General features: G+C 37.3%; 1 protein-coding gene across 2 annotated transcripts in view; it reads right to left on the reverse strand.

The window, feature by feature from the left end:
* Positions 1 to 21,504, reverse strand: part of LOC122866952 (cadherin-18) — an 88,499-nt gene that overhangs the window by 19,495 nt on the left and 47,500 nt on the right. For both annotated transcript variants that reach the window (XM_044177242.1, XM_044177243.1), the window contains exons 5-10: positions 15,838 to 16,005; positions 14,501 to 14,688; positions 13,311 to 13,564; positions 8,344 to 8,480; positions 3,601 to 3,722; positions 1,466 to 1,583 (exon numbers count right to left, since the gene is read on the reverse strand). In XM_044177242.1, coding sequence (XP_044033177.1) covers positions 1,466 to 1,583; positions 3,601 to 3,722; positions 8,344 to 8,480; positions 13,311 to 13,564; positions 14,501 to 14,688; positions 15,838 to 16,005 — 987 coding nt within the window. The remainder of the gene's footprint in view (positions 1 to 1,465; positions 1,584 to 3,600; positions 3,723 to 8,343; positions 8,481 to 13,310; positions 13,565 to 14,500; positions 14,689 to 15,837; positions 16,006 to 21,504) is intronic.

The following is a 21,504-nucleotide window of genomic DNA, read 5'->3' on the forward strand; positions in this document are numbered from 1 at the left end:
TGGTTTCCGTAAAATGAACGACTGAAGTGTGGAGAATCTAACCAATCTAACGATGTGTAGCATGTCCATATTAATAAAAGTTTAGACATTTATATTTGTATGCGTGATCTAAGCAGCTCAAAAATATGTTACCAAATGATGTATGTAGATGTGTGGGTATGTGGATCTTTTAAAAGACATGTTTATGTTGAAACAAATATACCTACTGTGGTAGTTTTGGTATTGTCACTTCCTGGTTTATTTTGGTAGTATTCTTCTTCCCTTGTATGTCTTGTGTTTTTACTTCCTGTCTGTGTTTTCCCTCGAGTTTTGATTGTTGGTCCTCCCTTGATTGTTGGCACCTGTGTCTCGTTATCTCACCTCCCCTAGGGTATTTAGTCTTGGTCTTTTCTTTGTTCAGTGTTGGATCATTGTTGTACACATGGTGTTGTTCCTTGCTGAGCATTGACTGTGAGTTTATATTGGGTTCTTTGTTCTCCCGTGGACCTTGTTTGGATTCTTGGATTTTTTGGATTTTGCCTGCTCCCCTGTGAACTGTGTTCCCACCTTGGGCTCACTCCTCTACCGTTGCCTATGCTAGCTGGTACTTATCTGCCTTTTTGTCTGCTCATTACCTGTCTGCTCACCTCTGCCTGTTCTTGCCTGCATTCCATCCCACAATAAACACGGTAGTCATCCGGCTACTTTTCCCTGAGACTACTTCCTCGTCATCTGCTTTTGGGTCCACATATCTCTATACAGCACCCCTTACGACACCTACAAGTAGCTATGTCTTTTATTGATTTGCCATGTTATGGACATAATGCGCAAAAATAGATAAATTAAAATGCAATTTTCTAAGAATCTGAAAATGAAAACTGCATTTAATTTTCAAAGACTAACACTGCTGTAAAGTGGACAATATTCAAATGCAATAAGCGAAACAGGACCCCCACTCTATTGCATATACATTTACATGTCACCACATTCTTTTGGTGTCACAATGAAAATGAAATCAAGGCGGGTCTTCGGTTAGGACGTCACTTCCTCTTTTGAGTAATGTCCACTGTACAGCGGGGTAAGACTTTGAAAATTAAATGTCTTTGCCTTTGGTGTGTGAATGAGTTAGTTTCTTTGGACTGATAAGCAGTTAGCATCTGCCATCAGTGGGTGAATGTAATATGTAGTGTGTGAAGTGCTTTGAGTGGTCGGAAGACTAGAAAGGCGCTATACAAGTATAGTCCATTTGCCATCTATTGTGGAATTACATTTTCATTTTTAAGTTTACATTATCATTTTAATATAGTCCCATATATGCTTCCATAGTACCCAGTTGACAGAGCACAGATTTTATTGCACCTCCAAGGTATGAGGAAATCAATACAGCTTAATGGATCTTGGAATGTGAGCAATGAGGATGGAGCCCTGCCCTCAAGGCAGAGTGCAAAACAAAAATGCAAACAAACATATTGATGTCTTTAATTACCTTCATTGTCTTTCAGGGTGAAGTTGGGATTAACTGGTAGCTGGCTTGGCGAAGCAAAAGAAAACCGCTGTCCATTGGCAAAGTCATCCTTATCCACTGCTGTGACAGTCTGGATCACCTGTTGTTCAGAGGACACAGGGTAAATTACTCTCCAAAGACAACACCTGCAACATTTAATTAGCTGCTGAACCATTTAGAATCACTTTTCACTCTTATTGCATGCAGGACAAGGACTTGATTTAGTTTCTGATGCATGTCTCATGATTTGTTGATCATAGTTAGTCAGAGTTCCTCTGACCTAACTGGTAACATTTTCTTCTCCTCTACCTGTGTATGCGAGAGAGTGGTTGATTGCGATGCTAGGATTTCAGAACATTTGGCTTGTGCCGGGGGGGGGGGCTGGTATCTAACAATGACAGGGGTGCTCTCAGGGCAACCTCACTGCCACTTTTGTCAGCTTGTTACCCTTAATTGGAGAAAAACACAATGAGAGCGTGGAGAGAGCCAGAGTTGAGAGAAAAACAACCTGATAGCCCCTGTCGCCACAGGGAGTTCTTATCTTCAATGTGAGATTTGGGGTGTTGTTGGTCTACTTGCACAAGCCTCTGTCTTTATCTGTGCAGTATTAGAATGTACTTTGTGTGTGCTTTAGTTAACTTATGTGGATGTCATGGTTGACAGGGTGGCACTGGTGGGAGCTTTTGGCTGAGAAGAGCAGTGTTTATGGTTCCAAAATTATGTTGTAATGATTTTGTTTTCAATGTAAAAAAACAGCTTACTGCCACTCGATTACTCTTAAATATCAGGATAACAGGGCATTTGGAAAACAAGAGGAAGCAATACAACTGGCTGTTTGTTTGAAAATGCCTGCTTGAGGAAACATCACCCCTGAGTGGGTGCAAAGTTGTTTTCTATAATGTAAGTTTTGGCTTAGAGCATAATGTCAATCTAATGTGTCTCTGCTCTTGTCTAAGCAATTTTTGTGCTCGAATTCATACATCTATTAAGGAATTGACAATTTCAAATCGTTGAGCTGTACAGTGTTCTCATTGTTGAGGTGACAAGATTACCACACTCCTCAGATCCAAAAATCAAACCCAAAATCAGTTCATTTTATTATTTACTGGCAGAAAGGTTTCAGCACCTGCTGTTCTCAACACCATTCACAAATCTTGAACCTTGATTTCTCACTGGCATTGAGAATGGCACCTGCCAAACTTGAATTAAGTCAAAATGTGCTTTTGTAAATCATTATACCCCTACCAGTAATACAAAGTTACACTATGCTAACCCAGTTAGTAACTTTGCTAACTGGATTGGTCCATTTTACTGGTGTACTGTTGCTACAGTTACATGCAGTTTAATATAGGCTGCCTTGAACAATGATTTAGTTACAATTTTGATGGACACCTGCCAACCAATCAAAACATTTTCAATGTCTATGGTATAAAGATTGAAATGCAAACAGATTCTTAAACATTAATGGGCAGCTCTATTATTTCACGTGTGTTGTCATCTGAGTGGTGGTGTGCCACTGTCTCATTCAACAAATTCTTCCTATAATCCCTCAGGCCAAGAACCCTGAAGCTATAATGCAACTTTAATTCAAATTTAATGTGAACTTTAATTCAAACTTTTCTTTCACAAGCTTGAAACTATTAAAAATGTATTTAGTTGTGTCTTTCCAGTCTTTACTCCATCATCCTTAGCCGAACCACCCTTTCAGCCATTTCCATGCTGCTGATTGCTCTATATCTCAAAAACCTTCTTAAGTCGAATGAATCAAAGACTACTGAGAGCAAATTGGAATGAGCTTCGATTTCGAGCTGTCATGGTTTGCTAAGATACTCATTTTGAATGAGGGATGATTAATCAGCTCTCTCCAATGCCTTTACAGTCTCTTACTGCTCAGCTCTCAGTGAGCAACCCAAACTGCTGAGGGAAACAATAGTTCAGTGCAGAATGCATGTGGTCAGTGAGACGACTAAGGTTAATGCACAGCTCTCATTACTTTCCTTCTGAGGTGTGTCTGTGGTGTAGAAGGATTTGAATGTGTGAGGAGAGAGAGAAATAGAACAGAAATAGAGACAGAGATAGCTGTTGCAGATTTTTCTAGGTGAATTCTAGACACTCACCTGTCCCGGCCTTGAGCTCTCACACACAATGACCTCCTCGTCTGTAGCTATTTCTGGTGGATTGTCGTTCATGTCCAGCACCTGGATGGTAACAGGAACGTGACTGAGAAGGCTGGGGTTGTCTGTAGCAGAGAGAGAACAAGTGACAAAGAAGATGAAAGTCAAATGCGAGCCTTAATAACAAAGTAGAGCAATAACACTGTAATTTTAACTGGGACACACTGTGCTCTTTTTATTAGACTGCTTATGGGTTTTGTCTTCGGCTGTGCCACTATAAAAGCACTGAGGGATGCAATGTTGCAGAAGGCTATTTTGTGTATTAAAGCACATCTGATCATCTTTGTGCAGCATTTTCTTGTCCCAGCTGGCGTGCTTGGTTGTGGTGCATTATTTGCCCCTTGTAGAGCATGAGCAACTTATGAAGCATGTAAATCACTTCCTCTCATTTTAATATAAACAGTCTTAAATGCAGCCACCTATGCCACTGAAATACATGATATATTTACTGATAATAGTTTGAAATACATAATTTTACACTTGCCTATTGAATTAAGATTTCATATTTATTGTATGTATATGCCATGATGTGGACACCTATATCCATACAGCACTGAGGCCTGTTTATTTACACAAACTGTACAAATGTAAACAATCATAGATTTATGTTCAATATTGGGAGGTTGAGCTAGTCTTTCCTCAAAACACATAGCCTATGGTTTGCCATGATTTTTCTCTAGTTCCACAAATTTTATTGAAGTGCCCCAGAGCAAGGCATTTAACCCTCAACCCATGGAGCACCTCAGTCCCCAACAGAGGAAGACTGGTTTTACTGGTTATCTTCCAGGTGCGAGTATGTTTTATAGTATGTGTGTAACGGTACAGTGCTGAAAAATAGAATGCTCGCTCAGCAAAACCTTCCTTGAATAGAAAAAATTAATGCAGGTGCGGCAGTCTTTCTATTAAATTAATGTGTCAAGATCTTTATTTACTTTATCTTGTGCATAAAGGTTTCCATGCATGGTGTTTTTTTCAGCGCCTACAGACATTGCACCTACTGTAGTACAAGACAGCTCTTTGTGCTTTCAGATGTTTAGTTTAATTTATTTGCACATATATTTAAAAGAAGACCGTGAGAATATTGAAAATAAGCCAAAAATGGCTTATGAAAATATCTCCCTTATATAGGCTAAATATTAATAGTAAAAAAATTAAAACATAATTCATTAATAGTCATACTTAAAAAGTTGGAAACAAAATACAAAATTGACAGGAATGTAATGAACACAGAAGTTCATGTTTACAAGTTGAGATGCATTGCAATAAAATTCATGAAATGTTATAAATCTTAGCTAATTAGAGTCCTTCAGATGTTTTTTGAATACTGATAAGGTAGATGTAGATTGTAGAGATAGAAGTAGATTCTTCCAAAGAGATGGTCCTCTGTATTTCAATGAATATTGATAAAGGAAAGTCCGACAATACAGATGATGTAAGTCCTTACAGTGTCTTGTGGAGTGTATGTCTGAGGAAAACTTAAAGATTTTCTGTAAAGCTCTAGGCAAGTCATGATTTAGGTGTACATACATTATTTAGACATGAATACACAAGTCTTGTATATATATTCACATTAAAAATTGACAGAAGTTTGAATTTTCTGAAGAGAGGACCAGATGAGTCGCATCTTTCTGCAAAGCTAATTATTCTCAAAATTTTCTTTTGGATTAGGAACATTTTATTGAGATAAATGGGACATGTGGCCTATGTTGGCCCAAACAGTATTACAATACATAATGAGGATAAATTAAGCTGTAATAAAAAATTAAAATACAGGAATGATTAATCAATGAACAAACTCTAATCAAGATACCAACTGACTTCATAGTCTTTTTACAGACAATATGGTATTTCCATGCTAATATTTCGTCTACTATGACTCCTAGGAATTTAATGTAGGGAGTTATTTCAATGTTGTCTATGAATATTTTATCCTTTTCTTTTGTTACAATATATCATAACATTAGATTTTTTTTTAAAGGCCTTTGACAAGTCAAAAATATGCCGAGAGATTATTTATCATCTCAGGCTGTAGAAATTATGTGAACAAGCTGCAGAAGAGCCATTTCTGTAGACTTTTTATTTTGTATTTTTACGAAAATCCTTTTGGTGGCTGTATAGTAAGTTGCTCTCATCCATATGTTTTATTTTTAATTCTTGTGTATATACTAGTTTCTCAAGAACTTGAGAAAAACCCAAACAGGGTAAAACAGATACGGATACAGGACGATAGTAAATATGCTGGAATCACCTGAACTGCGGTATGACTTTAGCTACTTTAAGGGCACTTGGTACAAAACCAGTTTGAGGGATAAAGTTAAAACATGGGTAAGGGGCTCAACGATAGAGAAAACTGCTATCTTTACAAGACTAGATCATATTTCATCATGTGCTGCAGATGAGTCTTAATTTCCAGTATGGTGTCATGCACTGCTTTAGAGGTAGGAGGGTCAAACATACTTATGCAGAGATACTGCTCATTGATATTCACAAAGAGGGATTCATCTGTATTTTTTCAATAAATTCAATCCTATATTTATTCTCCAATTCACTCGCTCACTATGGTCTATCTACTCCCGGTGGCCATTAGAAGGTGGGGTTAAGTCTGCAGGATAGTTTGCAGTGAACTGTGCAGGGTCTTTTACGTCTATGACACTGTGTGTCCTGACTCATTCAGAGTGATAAAAATGTATCTTGTGCCTTTTGACAGTATCTTGGCCTGTAACTATATCCTTGAATACTAATGAGAGGTGAAGAGATAAAGAAACATTAGCATGCAGCACCTCTGTTGGTTGGCAAGAGATTTGCCTAATTGTGATTACAAATTACCCAAGTTACCTGATAGCAATTCTTGAAGTTAGCGGGGCCTGCATTGATTTAATTAATTTTCAATGTAGGAAAGGACATTGAAACAATTGGGACTAATTTGATTTTGTAGTTAATTATAAGAAAAATACACTCTAACCTATTTGAATACATTCTAATCAATATGCAAATGTTCTCCTTCATCCTTGTTTTCTCCAGACTTTAATTCTTAATTTCACTATTAACTCACCTGGTAGTGGGCTGTGTTTGAATACTGTTAGTGGTTGTGATATTACTGTTAATAATGCTATTAAAACATCCTGCTGCTCTGGAAACTGGACAGGTATAGGAATGTAAACAGTGCAGTGAACTGCACCATACTTTTGGTTAACTATTGACCAGGGATTGAAATTTTGCACTTTGCCTTGGATCGACAATGTTAATTACTAAGGCAAAACAAATGTTTTTCCTTATTGAAAGCTTCATTTTACCATTTGAAGTGGGATATTTTCACAGCATAACCCAAATAAATAAAGTATTTTACTCTTTAAATCAAACAAAATTATTCTGTGACAAAGACTTAAGACTTACTGGTTTTTAGTCAAGAACATAAGCAGCATATGAGGTCAGGAGTGGACTGTATACAGTCTGTTCACTGTGACCCTTAGTCTAAAATTTAGCAGACTACTTTTGCATTAGAGGAATGATCAAAAAGAAAGTAGTGACACTGAAATGGTTAGCTGTAGGCGACAGTCACTTAATGTAGTTTTGGTGAACCCTTATAGCCCTTGTTTTTGTGCATTCTTTCCAAATATGTCATTTGTGGAATTGTGGACTGATAGGTTAGGTTAATATTGACAAGTCAGAGTCCTGCTGCAGTGGATGTGTGTCCATTAACATGTACATTATCTTGTGTCTTTATCAAGACAATTAAGTGAATATCTGAATAAAATCTGCTCAGTGCCTGAAAGGTGCTGCTGATTTTATTTTGTAAAGGAGAGTGTGTAGTGAACATTCATAGTAATTTCTTTTTAGGGAACCTTTCTTTTGTTATTGATTTTGACTCCAATTTTACATGCTATGAATTTGAACCTGCTCTCTGTCTTGATCCCTCAGGTTTTCTTGTTATCTTGTGGGAAAGGAAAAAAAAAACCTGTGGGTAGAACTTTAGCACCTAGTTCTACTCTTTAAATCATGCTGTTGTGGCAAAAAACTTGCCCATGATTTGAATGCAATTCTGATCATGATTTATAATGTCTCCTCTTAGCTTGGGGCTAAACAAGATGAGTATGGAAAGAAAGAGCAATCTCTTTTAAGTGTCTCTTTCAGGCAACTGCATAACAGTATTTCATATATTTACTACAGTCCCCGAAGGTATGAAACATGGGAGGAATACACCCCGGTTATTGAAATATTTATATGTCAGAAGGTGAAGAGAATGGTATGTGCAGTGTATATATGTATGTACCTCCATATCGAATTATTTACTTACTGTATTACAAAATTGTAAAGTCTGTTTTTAATATGAATGTCAATATGAATACAAAAATATGTATACAAGATAAAGTGCCTTTAAACTCGATGAAATTGTAGGTCTACAACTACATTGAAATAGCTATTTCATAATAGCACTGAGATACAACTAGAACATCTTCAAGTTTCCAGACATTCTTTAACTTTCCAAGATGAAAATTAAATCAGAATCTGTTTGTACAATAGGAAGAAGGAACCATGTCAACATAGCAAGAAATTCAGAATTCAAGAAAACCTACATCTGCTCACTCATGAACACTCACATAAGAGCAAACGTAACGCAGCAGGTGCATTACATTTACTCGCCCACTTGTAAACATTAAGTTTATGGAAAGCAACCTGGGTACCTACCAACCTCCGAGGCCATCACAGTGATGTTGTGCCAAGGCATGTCTTCCCTGTCCAGAGGCTGTGTCGTCCGTACAACTCCACTGTTTTCATCGATTCTGAAGTACCTTACTCCTTCCTCTTTGCTGTCCAAGAAATATCTATTTGGAAAGGAGATTATGATCTTATGTATCCACTCCCGATGTATTTTTCAAAAAACAGAGCAATGAAAAAGATGAAGTACAAGAGGCAGTGGATAATCTACAGGCTACAGGGCACAGTTAGGTGGTGGTGCCCAGTAAGCATGAATTTTCTTGATTTACAGGTCAAGACGTTCAGGATAAAACTGGGCTAAATTTGGCTGACAAGTGAAGCTTGGGTTATATATTACCATTGTTTTTCTACTGTATTTAATTGGCTACATTTTAACTTGTGTTTAAGACCTGCATTCACATTATAGTAACTGTAATGTTGTTTGAACGACTTGTTGACTGTTTTATCAGAGCCGTCTATGTGATAATCCTTCAAGGACTATGTGGTACTTTTTTATTGGCACTCTCTGGCTCTTCAGTGACTTTTACTTTTTAACCCTGTGCATGCTTTCCTATAACCTTCTTCTATTGTGTATTGTCTTAATCTATATTTATATATGCTAAGACAGATTGTGTGAGCTACTGGACACCTGAATTTCCCCAAGGGGGACAAATACAGTATCTATCAATCTCTATCTTACATGTCTTTTGACCTGCAAATCTACACAGACACATTGGTGTCTCTTCCTAGCCCTGCCACGAAGAGACTATATAGATACTAGGGACTTTATATTGAGATAACATCACACAGAAAAATAACTTTTCTAGGATCTGTTAAAGTTTTTACAAATATTTAATCTTGGTGATAATTTTGACCTTGAATGGTCTTGTCAACAGTCCCTATTCTATAGGGAAAATGCTTTGAGCTGCAGGGAATTCGTTTAGTTGCATGTGTTTGCCCACTACAGCAGCAAGGCAGACTTGCTGCACCATATCAAGCTCTCTTAACAAATCCATGATCTTCTTGGGATATACTATAACTGCAAAGTCATACATTTGATTCCCACTACAGCCAACCTGCAATAAATTCATTAGGAACCTTATGCCTGTCAAAGTGCCCTTCAGCATCAACATGGAGCCACTTCCTGTTCTGTTCTGAACAATACTGTTTGGAAAATACCAAAAATGAAGAATGTGAAAGGCCAAAATGGGGTATGTACTGATATGAAGCAGACTTAAAAGGGCATTCCAGCAATTTAATACTGCACTTCCAGAACTTACAAGAGACAGATTAAAAACAAGAATGGTCAAAATCTAAGCAACAGAGGCTGAGATATTCACATCTCTAAAGATACTGGATTCTAAATTTCCCATATGCAACCAATAGCATAATTTTGTTTGACCCTCCCTACTTGGTAAACACCAGCATCTTTCAATCTTAGTGCCCGCAGGCTTTCTGTTAGTAGTTAGCAGTCTCCAAGTCCAATCCGAGATACAGTAAATGATGATATCATCAGGAGAAGGCTCCCGTTAGAGCCACAGAAGACATAATACAACTGTTTTTTTTTGTTTTGTTTTTTTTAGCTGAGTATTACTGATCATTGCAAGTAAAATGACCTTTGTGTAAAACTAGTGGAGTGCCCCTTTAAGCCAAATTGTACTTAGTTAAATGCCTCGGAACACTACGCAGGTGCTTGATGTGTTTTCAGTCTTGGCTTTAGTTCACCGATTCTATTGAGGCCTTAGAAAACCCATATTTATTTATGTCATATTTGGTATCAAACCAGAAAACAAAACATTACATTAATGATAAAATATTCAGTCAACCAAAACCATGCAGTGAATGAAGTGCAGCCACAGCACAAGCCAAAGGGGATGTTCTTATGCTTCTGTGATTTTCAAAGTCTGGTCCCATCTCTAAAGCGCACAAATAGAATAATCACTACTGCTTTGAAATTGACTTTAGATCTTGACAGAACGTTCTTAAAATACATATTTCTAAGTCAAGAGCAATTATCTTCTATATTTAATAATGACAAAAGGCAATGTTCTGCTGGCAATGTTTACATTGTTGTAATGGCTTTCTTGCAACACTGTTATCAAACTAGAAGCAAAGCAGTCTGTGGAATACAAAGCAGAAATGGGCTCAGCTGCTCCTCTCATGAGTTCAAGCACGAAATGAGCATTGACTGTGTATTCCCTAATTTATCTTTTAATGACCTATTTACACCTTTAATCCAGTATTCATTCTCTTGAGTAATATAGCCTAAGTCGCCAATTTTCAATTGACATGAGAGATGGAAATGGTATAGGTATTAACGTCAGGATTGCAATTATTTGAAATAATGAACTTTTTTCTTTAGCTTGGATTGCTTACAAGCACCCTCTGTAGAAATGTTGTCATGATTTATTAAATGCTCAGGCTCATAAGACCATGAAGTCTTTTCAGCTGTAAAAGTAAAAGTTTAGGTGCTAAGCATTTGCTTTGTCAAGAAGAAAAGCATGTTATTTTAAAGCTTTTAGGGAAACATCCACTGAAAAACATTTCAATTCTGTTAATTACTGCTACTGGTGATCTTGTGCTTTTTGTTGTTTGGTGGTTTATTTTCTTATTCCTGCAGATAACTAGCCAAAAGTACAAGATGTTACATCATATAATGATTATTTTCCAGAACATCTTGTTAGCAAAAAATCTGGAACTCTACATTTTCAGACTTGGCTCAGCGCTCAGTAGTCATAGAATGGAATTATAGTTCTATAAAGATACACATAAGTCTCATAAAGAGTGTGATCACACACTTTCCAAATCTCAACAACACGTCATGCAGCCCTGCGCATCAAACAAGCTGACTGGATGATCTAACCTTCTGTTGGGAGGTGGGTGTAAGACAGAAACATGACAAAATACGTTCACGTTCATACAAGTATAAAAGACACATCCTGAAAACACGCACATTCACTTATGTGCAGCCTGAAGAAGCATTTTTAAACTTTAAGATGTACCTCTTTGTCAGCCTCAGCTGTACTTTCCTCAACTGTTCTCTGAGCTGAGTGCTAATATTTTGATGCTGAATGTTAACTTGCTAACGTTAGCATGCTAGGTTGAAATCTCAAAATATAAGTGAGGATGATGGTAATTCAGTCATTAAAGGTTTCCCATTATGAGATGAAGTGTTAAACAAAAAATTTGAGTTGTTGGTGGTGTACCAACCAAGGATTTACATTATCCTCTGGGTACCATGAATATTTGTGTTCAAAGGTGAACTTTTGCTTTAAATAAAATAAAAAAAATAAATAAATAAATTCTGGGTTCAAGTGGATGCAATCAAAATATTTCCTGCTGCCTTCTTCTTTATGTGGTGAACATTGGGAGTGATTTACCGTAGGAATGGACGAGGACGAGGTATCCCACAAGGAAAGCAAGGAAACTCTTTCATAGGTTGCCTTCTTGTTTACTACAAATGTTTCACAAAGTCTTAAGATTCTGACATGAATCAAAGCATCATTTTTACCCTGTGTCTTCCTCCCATTTGAAATTGTACATCATTCAACAAGAACCGCAGATCTCCCCTCTCCAAAACGAGGAGGACGACGGTATTATGGTCATAAGTCTCTGCTTAATGCTGTTAAGAAAACCCCTGGCCTCCGCTGCCTATGGCAAGGCTTTAGACTATGATCCTAACATAAGATTACTTCTTATTGATATAACACCAATACTTCATCTCATGAGGAGTACCATGTTTACAGCTACTCCATCATTTATGCTAAGGCTATAGAGGGAATTCATATTGATACAGGCAGTGCAGAGTTGCTTGAGTGTAATGTCATGAAACGAGGTACCTGTGCAGAGCGAAGACCTAGGATTAGTCCACTGCCTAAGGGTAATATCAATCTTTTTTCAAAAGTACACAAGCATGTGTTTAGAGCACATACAAATGTGCTAAGCAGTTGTATTGCCTCAGGTTACTTCACAGGCTTGCAGACAAAATAACCATCTATGTGATGATGCCAAAAATTGAAAGATTCACTTTGCATACTGCTGATTTTTAGAATGGATGTGAAACATTAAGGGCATGTATAGTATCAGGAACAATCTTCAATCTATCTAACATTATGCTCTATATTGGTATGAGCCAAGACAAGTTCAAAGCCACGTGAAAAAATTCTCAATTTGGCAGACTTAATATTTTGAAAATTGTCATATGGGGCTTACAACCACAACACACAGGCTTTCATATGTACATATTATCAGATACACGTACCAACTACAGTGTCAAGTCATGGATTTAAATGTTTATCTATAAAGGTACAATTATATGGGCAAGAGATATGACATGCAAATTGGAGTTTTAGTTAGACAAACATTTCTTGGAGGCAGAAATAATCTTATTTGCTGACTTAAACCTCAATGGGCAAATCTAAAGCACCTCAGTTTTTTGCAGCAATAGATAGCTCACTGGTAAACCTCAATGCCAAAAAAGAAAATTAAAAGATGAATAAATAAACAAGCAATTCCTGATAAGCTGTGACCAGTTTGGCAAAAATTGACTCTCTCGTTATCAAAATTCTTGCATGGCAAACGTATGCTTTAACAGATACGGTAACCTTTAAGGATTTTTTAGAAATCCATCTGGCAAAGACTGGTATGTTTCTACAACTAAATTTAAGTTTTTGGCAACCAATTAGTTGACAAAGTGACAGAGTTACATTGGCTGCCAGTCACGTCTGAAAGAGCGCTGAGCCTCAAAATAAGCCTCATATTATGAACCTCCCCTCTTACCCTTTGCTTTTGCAGTGAGCTTGTCTGATATTTCTTAACAAGAGATCTTCAGATCTCAACTCTATGCAATGATGCACAACTAATAAGACGGTATGCCTACAGAGCTGCTTTGCCTCTGAATATTTGTAAGCATTCCTGCAGATTGTATATGTACATATATGTGAGTTAAAGTGTCTTACCTGACAGGACTGTTCCTGCTGTCAGGATCTCGAGCCGTTACAGCGCCCACTTCTGTGCCACTGGGTGCGTTCTCATATACATCCATGATATAATGATTTATAGAAAAGACAGGAGCTTCGTCCACATCCCCAACTGTGATTTTAAGGGTGGCAGTGTCTTTGAAAGAACCAAGATAGGAAAAACGAGGATCCACATGTGTATTCACCCCCTCAATGTGGAGAGTGTAGGTCTTCTTCCTCTCGTAGTTCAGAGGCTGTTGGGGAAAGGCATCATAGGGATATATGATTAGCATGCTCATAGTACAAAGTAGTTACACTTTATTTGGATGGATCAAGTGACAAGAAGTGAAGGCTAACTTAGGGCTCACTTAAATACAGCATTTGCTGCAAGTCTACACTGCAAGCCTATAAACACAATTGTCATCACTTTGCATTAAGATGAGTGTCAATTAGACAAACTGGACTAAGCATAATTTTAAGTTTGTACAACTCAAACAAGACATTTTTTCATTTATCTGATCTATTACTACAAAAATGAAACTAAAATAGACCAATATTTACTAAACTAAATGAGTAAATGTAATAAGAATAGAAGAAGAAATTAGTTGTCTGAGAGCTGTCAGTTTAATACGATGTGACAAGAAATCTAATTTCAGTGAATGATAAGTTTAGCTGCATTTAGACAGAATCCTGCTGTTTTCATTGTAAACAAAATGACTTAATATAAATTCAACACTACTACAAAAGAAATTGTCAGAGCCTTAGACCTATATTTTGAATGCATTTCCTACCTCACAAACCCATAAATTTATGCATTTGTTTTGAATTATTTTGAACTTTTGGAACAGTGTACATCAGCTGGCGTTCTTCTACTTCTACTCCTCTTTTATTTGAGCATTACTACCTTTTAAAGTGTATTACTTCCACCAACTGTTACCACCCTCTGCAGATGGTAGAATTGTGTATGCATGAGTGTCCTCATATGCTGGTAAATTATTTGATTCAAACAATATAATGACCTGCTCATCAAAACATTGCTTTACAGCACCACGTGTGGACAAAACTCTCCACAGTACACCTTTAAGTCAGCATCCAAGCAACAGACTGATACACATGGTCATTTCCTAATATATTTTCCTGAGGAGTCTCTGAAAGATCACATTTCTGTCTTGTAGACAGTATGTTCTTACCTTTTTGAGGCTGATGATTCCCTCTCTCGTGTCCCTGTCTGTGGATATGGAGAACATATTGGCCCCCTCTGAGTTAATGATGCTGTACTTGATGTCTGCATTGATGCCAAGGTCCTCATCATTGGCTTTGATCTTCCCTACCGGTTTCCCTACTTGAGCTGATTCAGGGACGTACAGCTGGTAATTTTCTGTGGATGAACATATACCCATTAAGAGACAGCAAAAACTGTTTTAAACAGAAGCAACAGAAGCAGATCTGCCCCACATTGTTGTGCGAATGTTCTACTAAGGGCTTAGCTAAGCAATTTGATTCTGTCAACATTTGTTCCTGAGGGAATGTCATTAAAAATACTCTGCAGTGCTTCAATTGACATTAAATGCTAAAGCATGGTTGATAGCACTGCAATGGAGTAGATCAAACTCTGAGGCAGATGATTATTCAGAAAATGTTATCTTTACTTACATTTATCATTAAAATGTAGAAAATTCAGACTGCAAAACAGGGTTTTGATAAATGCTAGTCTAATTTAGCTAATTATGGAAAATTTTACTGCAATATTAGACTACTGAGTCGCACATTAATGAAGTATAATACATCATAGTGAGGAATGCTGAGAAGGTCTATGAGGGGAAGCCTCAATAATCCAAGATTTGTGCTCTAAACCCTCTAAGACTGATATACGGTTAATCAGTGCATGCATGAAAGAATTAAAATGAAAATAATTTTGTCTCTGAAAATACGAAATGTTGTTTCCTCAGCAAAACTGTGAATCCGTAAAAGCTAATCTGCCTGTCTTTAATGGGCAAACATATGAGGATTTTTTTCTCCTCAGTGTGAATGATTTTAACACCTTTTTTTTTACTTTTACTAGCTGTCTTTCCATTTCCACAAGGAAAATACAGTACAGACGTCTTTTTATAAATGCTTTTCAGGTAATGTAAATGCCTCAGGCATCTGTAGTGAAGGTCTTCTGCTCAAAGCCACAAATGGCTGAGAACAGCTGATTATCTTTCCAGCCACAGCTTGGCCATTTAATGTAATCGAAGCTAATGTATTCATGTTAGTAGTAGTAACACATTTATTTTACCATTGGTTATTTTGCTAAATTATCCTTCTGGCTAGTTAACTAGCAAAGAAGCCAAAAGGCTTTTATCAGTGTAAAGAGTCGGCTAAATAGAGGCTATGGCCAAAAACAATGTAGTGTCTTCCAGTTTCCTAAATGTAATGCACCTTATTCCTAAACAAACAACTATCTACTTTTAGTATATACAGTATAGTGAACTTAAGCCTGAATTTAGATGTTAGCTGGACTGTTGTTTTCAGGTTGTATACATACTTTGGGGAAACTTGGGTGGGTTGTCGTTGATGTCTGTCAGAGTGATGTTGATGGTGGTGGAGCCAGAGAGGCCTCCGACCTGGCCTGCCATGTCTTTGGCTTGGATAACAACAGTGTAGTGTTCTCTGGCTTCCCGGTCCATGTTAGCTAAGGCAGTCCTGATAATTCCTGCATGGTTGGAGGAAAACAAACCATTTGAGCTAAAAAAAATTGGTATTGATAAGGTCTCACATGGCATCAGACATTTTTTTTATATCTGTATAAAGAATAATGAGTTTGCGGTTAACAGCAATTAAGTAAAATACATAGCCCCCTATAAAATATCTACATAGGTCTTTTGAGTGTAAAACACAGCAAGACACAAGACACAGCAAAACGGACCAAAACAATCATTCTAGATGAAGACACAAAAGAGATCACTGTTGAGAGAGTGAAGATCACACTGTTACTATTATCAAGATGTTACTGTCATTGTCCAAATATTTTTCCCACCAAAACTTCTTTCAGTTATGAACTACTCATAAAGCACCGTATCACACTGTCATTTAAAGACTAACACCATAAAACTGTGCTTCTTTCATTTTTGATTCTCCTGGTGTCTCATTGTCAAGGTTAGCCTTTCCTCACTTTTCGATATATTTAAAATGACTATGCAACCTTGGATCAGAGCAGAATGCAACTTTCTGAGGCCACTACTCAATCACATTTATTACTACAATAACACAGCAAACACAGCCATGAACTTTCACAATGCTAACTCAGTGATATATGACTGTACCTCTGCCCACTACAGAGAAACTGTACACAGGTACATTGCAACACAGTAACATGCCAAAAAGACTGGGAGAGTATTTGCTTCCTGTGTCGCTCTGTGGTAGTTGATTTACTGAATGTAATGGCTGTATTTCTAGCACATATATTCATCTGTGTGTGTGTGTGTGTGTGTGTGTGGAGTCTAAACATGTCTGTTTGTCTATATTAGTGTTTTTTGTGCGTGTGTATATCTGCGCCAGAGGGTTATTTCGCCATCTTGGCTCCTTAAACCACATCACCACATGGAGCCTGATTTAATGTGTTCTTCCAGTTACATCAGTGTTCATTGTAAATCTTGCTTTTCCCCAGAGCCAAGACCCTCTGGCAACCATTGAACTTATGTTCTTGTGAACTTGTGAACCCTGCAATAATACACAACAGTTGACCGGGAGCAGTGAGACCTGGAAGGAAATGGGATGACATTGATCATGATAGCAAATGAACTTTTGCTGCTGTTGCCTCCTGTTGTGAGTGGAAATCACAACAGGAGGCAACGTTTGATAAGATGGCTTTACAGAATGAATCAAGGCATCACTAACATCACTGAAAGCCTGGTGAAAATGCACTTTTTCCTGAAGTGGTTTATGTTTACAGCAGAAAGTGCTAATCACATGTTTAGCATGAATCCAAGGACACCAAATTCGATTTGTGTTACGTTCTTACTCCTCTCCCATTGCTTATTTTCATTCTACTCTGGGAAGCAAGATTAATGCAATTAACTGCAATTATTCCTTTTTACAAACATGGCTGATGAACGTATGTTTATTTTGTCTTGGCAGTCTCAATATTATTACATGTACAAGTGTTACAACACCACCATTTCTGACTTTGTCAATTATTTTCAAATTCACAAAAAAGTGTCCTAGTATACCATATCACATTATGCAGGTGCTGTCACAGCCATATCTTACTGCTGTCAGAGGACAGAGAGGCTGCTGTTTTCTGCAAAAAAAACCCAACAACTTTAAAAACCCATTAAATGCCCTCCACCAAACTGGATGTGTAATGTTATATTTACAGCTTGTTTTTTCTGACCCCAAGTGGACAAAAAAATCACTTATTGCAGATTTAATACAAATGGTGGTGTTACTGTATACAGTTTCATCAGAAAGTTTTACATTTACTAGAGACATGAAAATCCTTGGACAGATCAACACAAAAGCCTGACCTGAAATATGAATAAAAAAACACAACATTACCTACTGTAGTTGTTGTTGTTAACACAATAAAACCATCTATACATAGGAAAATGACTAAAGACCTAATCCACTTACATATGGGTTTTCCTTAAAGCTATGGTCATGGTCTTTAAAGTTAAGTATAGTTGAGTTAAATAGAAATTGTACGTGGCAACTGCATTTAAAGCCCCTTTCAATAGTTTATTTAACTGTAAAACAGTATTGGACAAAATGTAAAAAATGCAGAGTATATCTACATTTCTTAAAATGTGTTTGAAGTACATTGTTAACTGACTCAGATGACTGACCAAGTAAATGATCATTTATATCAATTATTGTGTTAGTACTCGGTTTCCAATTCAAACCTTAACAGCATGAATTTCACAAAAATTGATTTGAGTGACTTAATGCAGTTTTACAATTTCCTTATTTCACAAAAGAGACAGCTATAGCTGTGTTATACAATAGGTCATTTTCCTTTTTCTTTCTTCAAGACTCTATAGACAGAAAGTAATCCACTCGCCTCAGGCAGAATAATCATTAAAAGTAGGTCAAGGAGCAAGGCAGCCAACAGTATTAAGATCCAGGGGATCTTACGTTACACATCATCTGTCACACTGAACTGTGGCTGAAGTCCCATATACTGCCTGTGAAGCTGTACTCATCAGCAATGAATCAGCAAAAAGGGAAATTATATTGTAAACAGCTGATAGATCAGAATGGAATAGTAATAACTAACTATTATAGACAATAGGAAAAAAACAAGTTATATGAGCAGAAGGTGTTGTACAAGGAGTCAGTGTTCTGCTGAAAATTGCATTCAACTAATGTCAGATGATTGTGTAATCACCACAATGTAACCTATAAACTTGACAAGGTGATGGAGTTTCTATGAATGAGCTGTCAATAGAGTTTCTACCGCTGCATCCACAGTCATATGAATAAACCCTAACCTATTGATTCCTCCTGTTCGTATTTCTCTGGTGGCTGATGCTTCTAGACTTTTTCCATAAAAAGGACAGAATCAGTTTACCGGTGACCGAAGAGTTTTCCAATGTAAAATGTCACAGTATACTGTGTGTCCTCAAATACATCTTCATGGCTACACAGAAACACTACTTGTTGGATGAGATAAAGCAAAACTAGATTTAACCACTTTTTTGTAAGGTACTTTCAAACATATTGCAGTGGTTTAGTCTGTTTTATGTGCCAACTCTAATAGTGTCTACAACACGTATGGTGTCATTTTGTGTGTATTAGTTCTGCTTGCAAAAGAACAACAGTTAAATGGGGCAGCAAGCTAGACAGACACTAATGTGTTGCAGGGCTTTATTTCAAGAGATATCAAAGCAAATAAATTGACTTTGACTGCCAGGTACATTCCTCTCTGACACTATACAAAAATATTTCATAACAGCTGCATTTGCATTTTGTTCCCTTTGCAAATTGCATTTATTCATTTAATTGTTCAATATTAGAATTAGCTCTTGATTTAAAAGTAACAATAGTGGTTATATATTGAAAGTCTAGTTCTAGTTGAATGATTAGCCTAATTAAATGGGAGTCGACTGACTTGTGAGTTGGTGGTGACTTGTACTTTGGTACATTCTGCCTTTCAAATGCTAAGCAGATTGCGACAAACTGTTCTGCTTGAACTCTGAATGAGTTGACGGGACAGATTAACATTTTGCTGCGCTCCCTGTTGGATATGCCAGAACTATGAGTTAAATGCACGTAAATAATAAACACCAGTGTTTTCATTGGGACTATTGGGATTCTCTGATCTCAAAGATTCCAAGATGTCAATATGCGTCCACTGTTCGAATACTCTGGAATATCTGTGTTCTTGTTGCAGGAAAAATAAAACAATAAAAGCAATTTTTGACAATAGACCAAATACAAGAGGTTTAAGTATCGCCTTAGTTGGCGATACTTCTCATGCGGCTGACTGCTTTATATTGTGAAACCTTAAATCATTTTATATAAATAATCAAAGAATTGTATTTTACCCTACAAAATTGACTCATCACAAATAGAAAAAAATGATCAGACTCATAGGAAGCCTGGAAAAAACATACAATGTCCATAAACTCGACATGTGGAACAAAACATTTCCAAGAATCAGAACACAATTATTTTATTTTTCTGTTCTTTTCAAATGCTAGCTCTCAGCATGGATCTACTGCTTTTCTTGGTTTCAAAAATAATCAAAGTGCTTGCAGCCACTTAGCTGTAATGATGGCTCTGCAAACTCTACTGGTCCTTTTGTTATTAACTGGAGTCTTAGCATTACTTAACCTGGGGTCCTTGAGACACACAGACCTTGGCAAGTGGCCACACTTTACATTAAAACAACACCAAGACAGACGATCTGACCTTTAAAGTCTCTTATTACCCCCTTTACTCATGAAGGCGCATCGCTCCAGAGCAATATTTCACAGCAGTGGGTTTAGAAACAATGAACACACACTAAAAAGAATGAGGTTTTCTTTTTTGGCTTTGGGAATTCCACTGTTGTCCACAACAGTGAAGATGATCTGCTGTCAATCATTTGTCATCAAACAAACAAATGTGAAGCCATGCTGTTTCTTACTATTCAGAAACAAAGAACACACTCACCAGGAAGAGAGATTTGTGACCACCTAAGAATTTGCGGGACCACATTCACAGCTGATGCACTGCAGCTACATTACACACGTACCATCACTGAACTGCATTCATTCTAAAAGCTAATTCTTTAACAAAACAGAAAAGGCCACAGGGGTATTCTTGGAAAGTGCCAGTACCTGAAAGGTATGTCAGTACTTTGACATGAAGGTCGCACCCCTCAACTCCCTTTCCTGACCATTTCTGAGCCGTAATACCTCAGATAGTCTCTGCTAAATCTCTATGGAGCTCGTCAGTTAATTTAGAAAATAATTGAGAAAGAGCTGACTTCCTTGAATCTGGGCCCATTTGACACAGTGAGGTGGTTAGCCTTTTCCTCAACCTCCCCAGTCTATTAGAGTTGATACCATCACACTATCCACCTCTTTGTCTGGCTGGAAACTTCTAAAGGGGGACAATCTCCTGGGTGAACAAAAAGGATTATAGGAGATTACTAAAGCGCTCTTCAATCTCCAGCTTCAGGAATCTTGGTTTTTGGCCCATCCAATACGATGTTATCCCTGTGTGTCTGCACTCTTACAGCATTTCGGGAGAAAAGGTAGATAACAGCAACAAAAGCAGTTATAAAAATCATAATAGTACACCTCTTCTTTTTACTTTACAAAGATGTTTCTGTTTATATATTGGATCATATGATCTGATTGGACTGCTCAAGACTACATCACAACTGACTGACAAAGTGACATCTTTTTCCTTGATCTAACCAGAGGTAAGACTTAATCCATGAACTGCAAAAACGTCTTGATCTGTGTCAGCTCATTCAATAAACTCCAACACTCCCAAATCCCAGATCAGCAGAGAAATTAGCCTATTTAGGATGCAAAAGGGACTTAGGGGTTCTGCACTGTGGTGTGTCTTTGCATGCGTGTGTGAGCGAGTACAGATGTGAAGTGGGGTTGGGGCAGCATTTGACTATGAGACTCAAGAGGAACAACCTTGATGTCTCTGCGGGTAAGTGACAGATGCACAGTAGTGATGGGAAAGACAGGAGTTATGACCCGACTGTAAA

Source organism: Siniperca chuatsi, linkage group LG19 (assembly GCF_020085105.1).
Source record: "Siniperca chuatsi isolate FFG_IHB_CAS linkage group LG19, ASM2008510v1, whole genome shotgun sequence".
NCBI lineage: Eukaryota > Metazoa > Chordata > Actinopteri > Centrarchiformes > Sinipercidae > Siniperca > Siniperca chuatsi.